Source organism: Patella vulgata, chromosome 2 (genome assembly GCF_932274485.2).
Source record: "Patella vulgata chromosome 2, xgPatVulg1.2, whole genome shotgun sequence".
Classification (NCBI taxonomy): domain Eukaryota; kingdom Metazoa; phylum Mollusca; class Gastropoda; family Patellidae; genus Patella; species Patella vulgata.
In genome coordinates, this window is record NC_065880.2 from 75,497,053 (window position 1) to 75,513,758 (window position 16,706).

The window sequence follows — 16,706 nt, forward strand, 5'->3', positions numbered from 1 at the left end:
AATCTGTTAAAAACCACAGCTCACTACCTGTCAGAACGGACAGTGATCTAGGGAACCAGCACCTTACTCAAAGCCGGCACATTACTCACTGAATCATTGTGGCTTCACGAGCTTTGTAAGACGTCAATGAGCTATCGTCCTAGTTCTGCATCGACTGGGCTAATGAAGATGGACATACACTTTACAGTGTGCTATGGCCTACTCTTATATCGAATTCCAACCTTCAAGGGTTATGTGTACATTGGGCTTTGGTTCTTTGTCCCACCGGAACGACTTGCACTCCTAGGAACTTTCTCTGTCATCACCGGGAGTAAACTAGAGACGTCTTTGTTACCGAGTCAGAGACTTAAACACGGAGTCGCCACGGTTCCGATACGGAAATGAGATGTGTATGTATGTCCTAAGAAAAAAAGATTTTAAATGAAACGCTAGGCTAGCTGTTAGCTTGGTGGAAACATTTGCAAGCGAAATCACCCAGTTGGCCCATAATCCGCCTATCACTCTGTAAAATGGGGTGTAACGTTCTACTCTAGAAGCTTCTGCACCGACTGGGGTATGAATACGGGAATACGTCATAAAGTTTGCTATTCGAGAAATTGTGCATGCACAGTGAAGAATTCCCAATGAAATGATGTTTAACGTCGCACTGGTCTATCCCCACTGGACTAATGGAGACGGACATATGCCATACAAGGTTCTAAGAGGGACATTTTGCTCGAAAAAGCGGTCGAATGATCTTTTACGTGCGCACCAATGTGTACGCGGGACTTCGGTTTTCCGTCTCATCCGAACGACTATACGTTGTCCCTTGACAGGCCTTCTGTCCTGCAATACTGACAAGGGGGAAACACGCCGGGAAATTCCGATGAACTTTCTCGGGTCACTCCGGGTACAAGCGAGTCAACGTCTTACCCACCGAGCCAGCGTGACTCCCATTACTAGAGATAAAGCAATGTTTTCAGACTTAAGAAAGGGATGCTAATTGGGCAGAGTCATTACAAAGACAACAACTAAAAGATATATTCTGTATTCCATTACATAATTAAAAATAGAATATATAAAGTAACAAAGTGACAAATTGTGCAAAAGAAGAAAAAACGAAGATATACAATTTAAATATTATGAAAATAATTAAGTCTTAATATATGCTCTTCAAATAAAATATATTGTAATATAATAATAAATCTAGGTCTAAAATCAATGTTAACTGGAGTCTAAGTCACAAAAACTTACAAAAAAATATTTTCAGAATATAGCTTTTTGTTAACATTATTCAAGACCTAAACCTGCCGATTACACGTCTCGCTTTATGTCTTTATATAAACTATTAATTAAACATTTTTTTTAACTTGCCAAGACCATAATTAGCTCTTGGTGAAATCCGATGCTCGAGATTTTCAACAGATTTAAATACGATTGACAGTTTATGATTTAATTTAAAAATGGCATTCGAGACTACACTGTTCTTCTAACGGCGATAACCCGGCTCAGAATGAAGTTATTTGACTGAAATTTTCAACATATTCCCTTTTCATTATCTATTTTTTAAACTATCATAGCGAGAACTGACAGCTCTTTATCCAAATCTTAAAGCCTCAACCATTGAAATGACAACATCCTTAGAATATTATAGTTTTAAGTGTTCATGAATAAGACCCCAGCTCTATTTCATGTTCTAAAATCCGCCACAAACAATGTTTTCTGTGATCACGAAATACACGTGCGAAATTGATAAATTATTATAAACATTGTTTGCGGTAAATTTAAAAGGACAATCATGATTTTAAGCTAACTTGGTTTCTACAAACTAATGATTAACTAAGAGTAAATAATAATAGAAGTATGTGTAACTATGGCAACTAGAATACTGGTTCTCTAATCCCAGAAAATCGGAAATTTTAGTTCAATTCAAATAAAAAATACAAAACTTCGTACGTTCTTTATTAAATCAAGTAACAATTTTACAATCCAATTGGTGGTGAAAGGAGACAATTATATGAAGGCACATTCATTCCAAATTTCCGTTCATCTGAGATTTTTGAGACTGAGAATTTTATTAAAATGTATAAAATATAATAATATTATAATGGTTTTCTTTTAAAATAACCCCACTTGTTTCTTCAAGGCCGTCCTCTTCCATTGTGGTTTGGTTTCATAATCTTGTTTGGACATTTTAAAAACTTCTTTGAATTCTGTGTCTGATAAATGTTTCTATAAGAAAAATGATTTTCTAATTTTAATTTTTATTTTGTTTATAAAACAGAGCAAATCACTACCCCCTCTTAAGCTTAATCTATTATAAGATAAGATTACATGTAAGTTTTTATTGTATCAACACGCCCATATATTATTATGAGGCGGATACAATATGTTAAATAATAATAATAAAAAAAAAAAGGAAAAAGAAAACAGCACAAAAATTCATAGTTTGATGTACTATGAACCTATTCTTGAGTCATCGCACTCGACAAACCTCGGCAGATTCTATACATCTAGTCTCGGCTGTATGATGGTAAGTGATATGTACCTACGCCTATCGCGTCTTCATTAGCCCAGTATAGGAGCAGAACAGTAGGACGCTAAACCCCATTTCATTTCATTTCACCTACGCCTATGCATTTGCGATGCGGCACCGGTTTACTTATTATGAAAATTTGCCGCCTTCAAAAAGAAGTTATGAAAATTGCGTCGTTCGAACCTTGTTTAGAATTTTCAGTGCAAAATTGTCATCCTTTGAAGAAAATCTGATAAACTTGAACGAAAAACAGCTTCAGACTTTGAAATATTTGTATGATAAAACATTCTTCAAAGGCGTCGTCATGAGCAACGCCGTTGGTAATCCGGGACTTTCATAGACAACATGCTTTATTGTTTACAGCGCACCCACTAGATAATTCGACGACCCCTACGACAGATTGGTTAGAATGTTATGCGGCCCGCCATGGAAATCATGACATAAACAAGATGGAAGTAACATACTAGTAAACATATAACTAACTCACAAACGTTCACCAAGACCTGACAGAAAATGTACATTCAAACGCTATAAGTTCAGTTGCGAGGACTGTTTTGGTGGTCTAGTTCCAAACGTGCGAAAATAACGTGGTTCCTTACCTCCCTTGATGCTGGATCCACACCAGCGGGTACTGGTTTTTGTAGTAATACCTTATATGTATATGTCTTTGAGTAGTTAGCTATCTCCTGAAACGTATTAAACGTGTGCATTCCTTATAGACTGTATGACGATAGTACAAACATTTTAAAGAAAAAGCGCGGTATGTACCTACATATATCTCACAAAGTGGTGGACGCACGTTTTGGTTACAGAGATTAACAAATAAAATGGGGGGGGGGGGGGGGTAAAGTCCCACCTTTCTGCACCGACCGGGAAAATAAAGACGGGGCCAGAGAGTTAAATGTTTAGGGTAAGGCGTACAAACCTTTGCGGCACCAAATTGATAGCAGCGGAAGCGTCCTACATTATTCAATGAAAAACAAAAGACCAAAGTCCACCACATCTGCTAGATTGTCGGAGGAATATATCCGGGCGGATTTTTGACCATATCTGATCCATTAAACATAATTAACTGTCTGTGCAAAACAGGCCTCGTATAGAATTCCTAAAAGGTGCATTATGTAAGATTTAGATAAAGAGCTAGCTGTTCTCGCTATCATAATTATAGTTCAAGTATAGATAATGCAAAATGAATATATTAAAACTTTCACTCAAATTAAATCATTAAATGACGATCGTGTTTCAATCCGTTTAAATCTCCGCCATGCGATGTTCTAGAGAGTTCAATAATGGACTTGTCATGTGAATAAATGTCTAAATTTGAAGCCAAAATAAAGAACTGCAATAGGCAGATTTACCTCTTTAACAAGGCGTGTGGGTGGGCGCCAGTTTGTATAGGCCTATCCACGAGTTTCACAAATCAAATTCAACAAAACCGACACCGCCTTTTCTATTTCCGTTACAAGGCATACAGGGGTAATTATAATCGGGGTGGGGGTGGGCATTCTGTATAGGCATATGCACCAGTTTTACATTTAATCCCATCCAATCAAACGCTGGTATACTTACTTCTTGTACGGACGTCACTTCCGTTTCTTCTTCACCAAATTCTTCTTTTAATTCTTCATAGGTTTTACCTTTCTACAAGACAAAGTGAATTCGTTTACAGTTTCTACAAGGCAAAGTGAATTCGTTACACAGTTTCAACAAGACAAAGTGAATTCGTTATACAGTTTCTATCGTTATCAACACAGTTTTACCAGATACTAGTTTGGCAGTTATAACGAAATGAACGGGTTCTTTTACGTGCACGCCAATGTGTACACCGGACATTCGTTTTTCGTACAATCCGAACAACTAGACGATGTCTTTACCAGGCACACCGGTCTGCACCAGTAACATGGGGAAACCGCGCCTGAAAAATCCCGAGGAACTTTCTCGGCCAACACAGGAAGCGAACCCGAAACCTCTTGGTTAGTAAGCCAGCGACTTACGCACTGGGCCACCGCGGCTACAATTAGAGCTAAAGGATCAGGGATTTAAATGAAATGGGGTTTAACTTCCTACGTTTCTGTACCAACAATAACTGGACTCGTTAATGTTATTCTATAAGTTACATCCCGAAAGAAGATGAATACTAAGTCAACTTACACTCCATTTTTCTGGATCCCAGCCATGAAAATGACCTGTAAAATTTGGTGGTTCGAACCCTTGTTTGACCTGGGCTATCATAGTTGTATCTGGTGTCCGGCCAGCTGGATCTGTTCTAATATATTCCATAGCAGCATTTAAACTCTCTTTCTTCTCTATACGATTAGCACCTTTACCAACCCATACAAATATCTGAAATATAAAACATTAGCATCTTTAATTACCCATACAAATATCTGAAATATAATCACTAACAAGTTTATCCTACTCTTACAAAGATCTGAAATATAAACATTGACATCTTTACCCATCCATACAAATATCTGAAATATAAACACTATCTTTACCCACCTACCCAAATATCTGAAATATAACCATGTTTACCCACTCATACAAATATCTGAAATATAAACATTTACACGTTTACCCACCCATACAAATATCTGAAACATAAATATCAACATCTTTACCCATCCATACAAATACAAATATCTGAACATTAGCACCTGTGTCTGAAACGGCCAAGTCGTGCATAAGACGGGCGAGGGTGGGGATACATTAATAAACAAAACATTGTTCATTTTTAATATAAAAAATTCCGGTTACGAAAGTCAAATGGACACAATATGTAAACTGAATAGCCTACGCCAAGGCGTTATTCTAACCAAAGCCGTATATAGGGCTTAGATTCTAACTTCACAAAAAGAGTGACGTAGGAGTGAGTCTGGCGTTTTGCGAAGTTTAGTCATAGAAATAAATATTTATATATTTCTAAGAGTTTATTAACTTACTTCATCAAAAGTATCCAATAACATGACGTCATCTTCTACCAAATCCTGCAAAGGTAAAACATGGCAACAAATACAACACAATAAAACTACATCATCATAAACTAAATTTGTTATAGTCTCATCTGATAAAATGTCCGCCAAGTGTTCACATCCAGGGAAAAGTTGTCAATAAATATACCGGAAATGAACTTCACATCAACACAACAAGTCGGCCATTGTGATATGGATAATTATTTATGGGAACAACGGATGTGAAAGCAATAGATCTCACGCTATTATAGATGACCACGTGATTCATTTTTATAATTTAAAAACAATATTTCTACTTTAAACATGCATTATGCATGAGCAAAATCTGCTTATTACAAGTCTTTCTTTAGGCCTGAAATGTTATCTAAATTATCAATTAGACATTAATTAACTTATCCAGACCATAATAAACTCTCGATGTCAAGGCTAGCCTTCGATGTTGGCTGGATTAGATTCCTATATGCCGCTAACGGCCGTTGATAATTAAATCAACAGAAGTGGATAATCGAGACTAAGCTGTTTATATTAATGATTTTAGTTACGATGACCGAGACTATGCCAAAATTTCACCCGCTTCTTTCTCGGCTCATAGTGGATCAATTTGACTGAAGTTTTCAGCAAATTACCTATACACTATCTAGTTTTTAACTATTATAGCGAGAACTACCATCTCTTTATCTTATTTCCCATAATGTATCTTTAACAAAGGAAAGACAAGGTTGTTTTTAAATAAATTAAGAACAATATTTCTACTTTAACAAAGGCAAGGCAGGGTTGTTTTTAAATAAATTAAGAACAATATTTCTACTTTAATGAGAGAGCGAGAGAGAGAGAGAGAGAGAGCGAGAGCGAGAGGGTTTAACGTCCACTCGACACAAACTAGGTCATTTCGGGACTAACATGTGGTTTAATTTTATTTCAATAATTCGCTTGCGCGTAAGGTCTTTAGCAGTGGGAGGAACCCACGAAGCTGGATCGGCGATCCTACTCCTTGTCACGTACAACCGGGGATTCGAATACTTTAACGAAGACTGGACGTGTTTTAGATTTTAAAAATTAAAAACAATATTACTCCTTCAACGGCTCGCTAGCCTGGAGGTCGGGTGTTAGATCCCTGCATTGCCCGAGAAAGTTCATTCAGATTTTCCGGCGTGGTTTCCTCTTGTCAGTGATGTAGGATGGAGGGCCTGACAAGGACAGCTGTCTAGTCGTTCGGATGGGACGGAAAACCGAGGTCCCGTGTACACATTGGCGTGCACGTAAAAGATCCTTTGGCAGTTGGAATTCGATATAAGAGTAGGCCATAGCGCCGCTGCCCGGGCAAAATTTCCCCCATAGCACACTGTATGGCGTATGCCCGTCTTCATTAGCCCAGGTTAGGAGCAGAACAGTAGGACGTTAAACCCCATTTCATTTCATTTCATTTCATTTCATTTCCTCCAACGTCTCCGAACGTTAGTTGTGATATTTTCAATCCCTTGCCAAGTACAGTATTGTAAAATTTGAATCTCTAATAGGAATATTAGTCAATAATTGGTTTCATTCCTATCAGTATTAACAAAGATGTGATGAACATTTTGGGAGCCACGGTGGCAAAGTGAGTAAGACGCTGGCTCAGCAGCCCCGTCAGTTCATTGGTATTTTTCAGCGTGGTTTCCCCTTGTCAGTCGTGCAGGACGGAGGACCTGACTAGGACAGCTGTTTTGTCGTTCGGATGGGACGATAAACCGAGGTCCCATGTACGCATTGGCGTGCACGTAAAAGACCCCTTGGCAGGGCAGTTGGATTTCAATATAAGAGTAAAGACTAGGTCGTAGCACCGCTGTCCGGACAATATTTCCTTCATAACACACTGTATGGCGTATGGTTGGGGCAGAAAAGTAGGACGTTAAACTCCATATCATTTCATTTGATTTCATTTCATTGCGTTCACCTGAATGTGTTTATACAATATTAACATACAGGTAGATGATAGCCTTGAGTAATCATTATAGCCAATGTTTATAATTAGTAAACATCTACACAGGTGTGTGTTTATATAATCACCATGACGACCACACATGTTTATATATTAATTAACAAACGTGCCTATAATGAAGATGATAAAACCATGATAAACTTTAATATTATACAATTAACCAATTTTCTTTTTTCTAAGCAAGTGCTCGCGGGGTAAATAATACGTTTAGATTTCGATATGTTAACAATCATCCTCGAACTACGTTTACTGATTGGATATCTCAAAAATATAACGTACATAGAATCAAATTACTGGGTTATTATACACATAGCGCCTCGTTTCAAAGATGAAAGAACACTTATTATATGTATAAAAAAAAAATATAATTGTTGAGTTATTGGTATTGATGCGTCATTGGTATTTTTCGCAGAAATATCAAATTTATCACGGCTTAATCTATACTAACATGTATACCTGGATTCATTATTTAAAGATATATTATGGGAGATTCGGTAACGAGTTGGCAGTTCTCACTATAATAGTTAAAAACTAGATAACGTAAAGGCAATTTGGTGAAAATTTCATTCAAATTGATCCACGATGAACCGAGAACTAAGCGACTGAAATTCCCATAAGCCTTGGTCATCATTACTAAAGTCAGTACGATAAACAGCATAGTCTCGATTATCCATTTAACCGTTTAATCGAGAAGGAAAGTTATGCAGTAAATCGGCTTACAATCCACTAAAGATCGCAGGCTAGCGATGCCATGTAGAGTTGATTATGGCCTGGATAGATTAATTAATGTCTAATTAATAATTTAGATAACAATTCAGGCCTAAAGAAACACCTGCAATAGAAAGATTTAGCCCTTGCATAATGTATGTTTAATATTAAATTAAGAAAATATCAATAAATTTTAACGGACAACAAAATGGTTGTGAAAGGAATCTTTTGTGATCAACAGTTGAATAATTCAGTGTTTTCAACAGTAATATAGGTCATTAATTATACATGATAAATTGTCCGTAGACACAATAAATTTCAATTCCACATATCGTTGTATATACTGAGCGGAATCGAACCATTTCTGAACTGATATTCCTGATATTAGAGATTCATCTTTTACAATATTGTAGCTTGCCAGTGATTCTATAACGCTAAAATGATGCATTGTGGCTTTAATAACCCGAACAATTTTTACATAAAAAACCCCATCTATTATTCAAAACGAATTAAAATCCCCCAAAATGAGCATATATTTTAAACAGGAACAGACAATACCGTCATCGCCGCCATCTTGGAATTGTCCGTCAATCGACCAAAGAACAAGAGTCACTCGAATTGGCGGAACAATAAGGTTATGAAATCAGTTTTTATAAGAAAGAGTACAACCAGCAAATTGTTGAAAGCCCAACCCTAGATATCTTAGACCACCCAAAGTTTCTCCCCAGTGGTTATCAGTAATAAAAGTTATCTTAATGTCTATGAGTCTGTGTAACGACCGGTAATAAAATGTTTTCACTATTAAACATCTACTTAACATATTGTCTGTACATCATCGTACAGCGCGGGGGTATGTATTCCAAAAATAAAATGAGATTCTAGGTCTTACATTTCTGTATCAACATGGATAATAAGAGTAAGGGAGACAGTTAAAGTTGCAACTCGAACCAAGAGTAAGCCGTAGCGCCGCTGTTCAACAAGCTAAACCACTGCCCGCGTGCTCTGGCTTGTATGTTGTCGAGCACCTGTTCAGATCATCCTTGTAATCTCGGCTTTATTTCATGTTGTCGAGCACCTGTTCAGATCAACCGTGTAATCTCGACTTTATTGCATGTTGTCGTGCACCTGTTCAGATCAGCTGTTTATCTATTGGTGTATAATGAACTATATAAAACTACAACATGTTTCTGTTCGATCCCTGCATTGGCCGAGAAAGTTCATCCAGACTTTCCGACGTGGTTTCACCTTGTGAGTGGTGCAGAACGGAGGACCTGACAAGGACAGCTGTCTAGTCCTTCGGATGAGACGAAAACCCGGGGTCCCGTGTATAAATTGGAATGCACGTAAAAGATCCCTTGGCAGTTGGGATTCGATATAAGAGTAGGTGATAGTGCCGCTGCCCGGGCAAAATTTCCCTCATAGCACACTGTATGGCGTATGCAGAACAGTAGAACGTTAAACCCCATTTCATTTCATTTACAACATGTTTCCTTTTTTATATCGGTGTGTGGTTAAAAAATAAAAAAACTTTACATTGTATTATCCTAAAAATTATTTGAAATGAACGAAAAAATCAAAAGGGGTTTAACTGTTATTTTCATGCACCAACTAGGATAAGGACGACGGACAAAGGCCATGTCGTGTGCTATGGTGAAATGGTGAATCGTTTACCCGTACATCAGTGAAATAATGCTATGAGGGAAATTTTGCCCAGACAGCGGCGCTACGGCCTACTCTTATATCGAATTCCGTCTGCCAAGGGATTTTTTTTTACGTGCACGCCAATGTGTACACGGGATATCGGGTTTCCGCCCCCCCCCCCCCCCCCCCGAACGACTAGACAGCCAGTCTTGTCAGCTCCCCTTCCTGCACCACTGACAAGAGGAAACCACGCCGGGAAATCACGATGAACTTCCTCGGCCAACACCGGGAGCGAACCCGCGACCACCAGACTAGTGAGGCAGGTCATGGGATCTTTAAAAATGCTGCTAATGGTATATGTTAGATCGGAACGACATAACGTTTTTCGTGTCATGAACCAGTGAAACTTTCTCGACAAAAAAACGGGATCGTACTCGGGTCCTCCAGGTTAGCGAGACAGCGCCTTATTCACCCAGACCCCCCCCCCCCCTCGCTTTGGTGAGCCTTACCCAGAGAGCCAATTAACCCTTTTTCCTTTTCGTGGTAATTGGTATTTGGTGCTAAGATAAAAATGATGACCAAATCTTACCTCTTGTGTAAAATCTATAATTTCCTCAACTTGAAATCTACCAGATGCATTGGAACATTGGAATAATCGACAGGGCATATCGCTACTCGCATTCTGTAAAATAAAAATATTATATAACAACCATACCCTTTAAAACTTGATTTAATTACTGGTTTCCTTGATGAGATAACAATAAACACTTAAATTTACTTTACAGATAAAGCCAGTATTGCGATATAACCGATGCCGTGTGTCGACGTCGGCAGAGTAACTGTTCGAATTCCATCTGCTAAGGGATATCCTATTTTCTCAGTCACACAGGACTCGACCCCGATATATTCTATAGCCATGAGTCCAGCATTAAGACTGAGCGAAACACCGTGGTCGTCTACGATTACGGTGGAGCACGGGGGCTCAGTGGGTAGGACGTTGGCTCGCTGTACTACAGGTCCCGTGTTCGATCCTGCGTTGGCCGAGAAAGTACATCGGGATTTTCGGGCGTGGTTCCTTCTTGTTAAGGGACAGCGTATAGTCGTTCGGATAGGACGAAAAACCGAGGTCCTGTGTACACATTGGCGTTCACGTAAAAGATTCGTTGGCAGTTGTAATTCGTTGTAAGAGTAGACCATAGCGCCGCTGTCCGGGCAAAAATTCCCCTCATGGCGTATGTCCGTCTTCATTAGCCCAGTCGGAGCAGAACAGTATGCCGTTAAACTCTATTTTGTTTTCTAAAATTACGACTAACACCTCTAATTAAGGACCGTTAGTGATAGTACGCTTAACCCGAAGAGAACGATTAAACAATTACCTGTAGTCTAGGACCAGTAGGGTATGGTTCCCTTTCTCCAACAATATCCCAGAATTCCTCTGGTTCATCTTCCTCATCTACCATCTTCAAGTCCCTGATATATAAAATGAAATGTAGTTTAACGTCCCGTTGTTCTAGTCTGATTAGGCTAATGAAGACGGGCATGCCCCATGAGATAAATTTTGCAGGGACAGCGGTATACGGCCTACTCCTATACCCAATTCCAACTGCCAAGGGTTCTTCTAAGTGCATACCAACGGGAATACAGAATTGTCACGGTTTGTCGGTTTGTCGTACAATCCGAACTACTATACAATACCCCTTGCCAGGCCCTCTGTCCTGCACCACTGACAAGGGGGAATCACATCGGAAAATCCAAATTTTTAGAAATCCGACTTTCACAAAAAAATCTCTCAAATAATGTTCAGAGTGACTCATTTGTATATTTCTAAATCATGATATACAATCTGGGCCCTGTTTCACGAAATTTTAACTAAAGATAAAATCCAGATTTTAGTAGATACTTCAATTTTGATTGGCTAAGCACTAAAATCAATCTAATATTATCCAATCAAATTACTAAAATTTGAATTTTATCTTAGTTAAAATTTCGTGAAACAGGCCCCCGATTAAAACACAGCTCCTATTTCGTTTCGGTTTTTATAGTTCAAAATTTCGTTTTACTTGTCTTTACTACATTAGGATCTGGTTGATGTGAGGGGTTAGCCAATGAAACGGTCTGTTAATGTGATTTTGTGGCGTGGGATGCACGGAACTGTGGGTATCCCACTAGAAACATCAACACTGTTTTGTTAATAAAATTTCTGACGTCATAGGGTCAAAAGTCGCTCCCATGGCCCCTGGCGCGACCTTTGACTACAACCGGCCAGATCTTTATGTACTGGAGGATATCGAAAGTTAAAAAAAAAAACGAAACGATATGAAGATCTGTGTTTCGATCAGATTAATCTTATATAATTTTTTGATTAATTGCAACATTGCGAGTACATTATTCATTGTCCCTAACATAACTTATAATTTTAAACAAGGTATCTATATTTCTGTAAATATTTTTTTTTACTAGAGATGAATATATAAGTTGTATATGTGAATATCTATTGAATAAATCAAAACTGAAATGATTACCTATCAGGACATATGAACTGAGCAACATTTTTAGCAACTTCGATCTCTTCAAGACTGGCTCCCTAAATAAATAGATTTACAAATTAGAGATTAATCACGATGTAAAAGAAACACATGTGATACATATATAATCCACAATAAATACATTACAAACATAATGTATATGGGATACGTTCACTATGTAGCGCAACGTTGCGACAAATGTTCTCTTATTGTGGGAGCCACGGTGGTTAAGTGAGTAAGACGTTCCGTGTTCGCCGAAAAAGTTCATCGGGATTTTTTGACGTGGTTCCTCCTTGTCAGTGATGCAGGACAGGGGGCCTTGTTTTAATTGGAAACGATAAGAGAACATTTATCAAAACGTCGCACCGTGTATCATAAACCAGTGATTGTATTCCGTTACTTTGATGAATACGGCTTGCCATCATGAAACATATCTATGTTGTTGATCGGAAGTTGAAAGGATATCGGCAAATCCGCAAAACAGATAAATGTTCCTAGGGCCAAATAATGATTGACACTGCTGGGAGTCGAAATGCACAGTCCAGCATACAAATTCAGAAAAATACAGTAACGGCAGCAAGTGGACTCGCCACACGAGATAACATCACAATGGAAACTGGCACCATTTGAGGCAAAATAATAATACAAAGACACAACAAATATAATCACCTTTCCCAACCACAAGAAGACACTGGAATCACTCTGAACTATAAAAACATCGTTAGAATTTAATGAAGCTGCTCGACATGGTACCTTAAAAAAAGTAAAGCAAATAATAATGAAATTTTCTCGCCAAGGCTTCATTACCGTACACACCAATGTGTAAAGGAACCGGCATTTCCTGTTAATGCACCTGCAAGTGGTACCTCTGGCACGTGGAAACAGGACCTAAAAAATTCAGCCGATTTTATTTGCACCACACGCGGAATATTATAGTCACGAATTAAATTCTCTCGTCACTCCACTGTACAGCGGCCCGTTTGAATAAAATAAAATAAGATTTTTTGGTAATTGTTGTGTCCATTTCCCATAGCTAATGAATAGTTGTTGTTCTTGCTGTTTAACGTCCGCTTCCACCGAAGGCGATATCGCAGACAAGTTGTCTTATCTTTATTATGTTAGCGCATGCGTATTTTCTGTTAGAGGAAATCGGAGTACCCGGGGTAAACCCACAAGGTTGAGAGGGCGGCCCGTCCCTAAGCTACATACGCTCACACCAGAGATCGAAACCACGACCGACAAGCTAGAGGTGACCGCCCAGCTAGAGCTCGAAGCGCGACAGTCTAGACCACTAGGGCATCCCAACCCCTGAGATGTATAATAACTAATCCTCTATTATACTATCGTACACCACAATATAAGCTCCTAACGATCTGTGCAGGACGGAGGTCCTGACAAGGACAACTGTCTAGTCCTTCGGATGAGACGAAAAACCGAGGTCCCGTGTATACATTGGAATGCACGTAAAAGATCCCTTGGCAGTTGGAATTCGATATAAGAGTAGGCGATAGAGCCGCTGCTCTGGCAAAATTTCCCTCATAGCACACTGTATGGCGTATGCCCGTCTTCATTAGCCCAGTATAGGAGCAGAACAGTAGGACGTTAAACCCAATTTCATTTCATTTCATTTCATTTCCTAACGATCTGGAAATTAGACAATATCGTAACCCGGCGAGCGAAAAGCGATAATAGTACAATGTCAATGTCCATATTTATATCATATATATGTATGCAGAAGGTGAAAAATACATTAGATCGTGCAGCTTAGATTAAACTTCCCCTCATAAAAATATGACCTTAAACCCCATTTTATTTCATTTCATAAGCACCGAGAATATGGTACTTTATCAGGTTCATTATCACTACCACCCAGAAATGTGATAATTTTAATATTAGGATCCGTATTATTACCACCCAGAAAGATAAACAAGTTGCCATTACCTGTATAGCTCTAGTGTTGACGTCATTAGTACCACGGATATGGTACATCTTAATATTGGTATCCTCTACGTCATTGTTAATACCTCCCATCAATATCAACATTCGTCCTTTAAATAATCGTAAAAAGTGTTCCGGCTCCCGACCCTGAACTACACGAATCTGAATAAAAGTTTAAAAAATAGAAATTACATGGGACCCTATGACTGAGGTGTAACAGTTTACACGAATCCGAATAAAAGTAAAGAAAAAAGAATATTACAACCTTTAGATTAAGTGGGGGACAGACGAGCGTATTTTTTCGCCCGATCGCGGCGATTTTTAAAATCGCTCCAAAAATACGCCCGTGTGCCCCTTCAAGGCGACGATGATTCTGCTCGGGGAACTATTCGCTCGATCAATCGCTCGTATCTAGTATGTTAGATATTTTCGGCCGAATATTTGTCGCCGTTGATTAAATTCGCTCGTGTGCCCGTGTCCAGCGTATATTATCGGGCGATTCATTTTTATAAGCCAATCATCGACATCTTTGATATCACATGATCTCAAAATGGCTGCCATTTTGTACAAGTCACGTGATCGACATAATTACTCACAGAGCGGCGTACGCCCTCTAGACGATCGCTACGTGTGCCCGTTCGTTATCGGCCGTAAAAAATCGCTGGCGAATTTCAATCGCCGAGATCGGGAGGAAAAATACACCCGTCTGTCCATAGCATTAGGTGGCTATGAATAAAAGCAATAGTTCTATGGGATATAATCACTATATCTAATGGGAGCTACGTATCTACAATGATGCTCTTGTCCTGTTCAAGCATAGTTACTTTCCATATGTCCAATTACTAAATGTCGTTTAAACAATATATTATTAGGGCTGTAAATGTTGCGAAAACTTGTCAATGGATACCAGATTATTGCTTGAGAATATGTTATTTTTTACAGAAATACTGTATGATCTGATGAATTTTAGTACATGTATTAATGTTTGATTTTGTGTGAGCTTATCTTTTAGGTGAAAAAACTCGAGATCGTCGAATAGCCCCAATTCAATTAATCGTGGATAATATCATGCGAACAAAATGTTTATTATGGTTAATTGATGTAGTGTAGTTTGGAAGTGATTAGTCGCATAGAATATTCTTTACCTGAACGGCAGCGCCACCTAGTTCATTATCATCTAGTTTTTGAGCCAATATGGCCGAACTTCCCCTTTCATCTATACCACACTTCGTTCCCTGGAGTAAGAATTAACATCAAATCAGAAAATATAAGAAATAAATAAATTCTTAATGAAAGTCATCCGACTATTGAACCACTAATTTAAACGTGCATTATGCAAGAGGTAAAACTGCCTATTGCAGGTCTTTCCTTAGGCTTGAAATGTTATAAACTATTAATTAGGCATTTATTAACATGAAAAGACCATAATCAACTCTCGATGCCATCTTATGTGTGCAATTTTAATTGGATTTGAATCCGATCTGCTGTTCAACGTCCGTTTATGATTAAACGCAAAAATGGATAACAATGACAACCAAGGCTACAGTGATTTTAAAATAAGGTTTTCTCGGCTTATGAGTGAAGCACTTTGACTGAAATTTTCAACATATTCCTTTTACATATTCCTAGCTCTTTATCTAATCTTCCATAGTGTATCTTTAAAGATGCATTATGTAAGAAATAAATCTGGCTATTGCAGGTCTTGCTTTTGACTTTGACTGTTTTATAAACTATTATTCATACATTTATTCACATAACAAACCATGATTAGCTCTCTATAAACCTTGGGATAGTAGCCCTTTAAATGGATTTGAACACCCGAGAGATTAAAATATCTAACGATACAATGGATAATCAAGACTTAGTCTCGGTTTTCAAGTACCACTGCTACGACACTAAACGATCTACGATACTTCTTCAAACATTTATAATTTCGCGCAGAACAACTGACAGCCACTAGATAAGAGAAAACAAAAGAAATAGAAAAAGTCCGCACATTACCATGTTTTTATTAAATATAGAATGAATAAAAACAAGGGAATTTACGGGCTATTTCTATTTTTCTCGTTTTCTCTTATGTAGTGACATTCAATTATCTTTTTGAATTGTCATATATCCCTTCACAGTCTCAAATAACAACTTTTGGTCTTTGAAGGAATTATCAGTGAGCAGAAATTCGCCCGTGTATCTGTTATCGCTCGTTACTTCAGTCAGTTATATAAAAGGGTAACTCGTGTTTTCCTTTTTTTTTGCATTCGTCACTTCCGTTTCTTCAAAAATTTGTTACACATCTATCTGTGTTAAAATTATATTTGGAACGTGTTTAACCAGTTCTATCACATATGTGATAATGGCTGACACCAATATTGTCCCTTAAACAATATAACTATTTCTATTGTACCAACCTGCCAGTAGTATATAATATAACT

The 16,706-nt window shown here is 38.1% G+C and overlaps 1 protein-coding gene across 1 annotated transcript; it reads right to left on the reverse strand.

Moving 5' to 3' along the window:
• Nucleotides 1-1,011: 1,011 nt before the first annotated feature.
• On the reverse strand, nt 1,012-16,704 carry LOC126812014 (villin-1). Its single transcript, XM_050538164.2, has 12 exons — nt 16,683-16,704; nt 15,423-15,512; nt 14,281-14,439; nt 13,009-13,092; nt 12,337-12,398; nt 11,191-11,284; nt 10,404-10,496; nt 5,458-5,502; nt 4,667-4,858; nt 4,085-4,156; nt 3,115-3,201; nt 1,012-2,211 (listed from the first exon to the last, which is right to left on the reverse strand). The coding sequence occupies exons 3-12, from the start codon at nt 14,380-14,382 to the stop codon at nt 2,098-2,100; spliced, it is 945 nt and encodes a 314-aa protein (XP_050394121.1). The 5' UTR covers nt 14,383-14,439; nt 15,423-15,512; nt 16,683-16,704; the 3' UTR covers nt 1,012-2,097.
• Between the last annotated feature and the right edge of the window lie 2 nt (nt 16,705-16,706).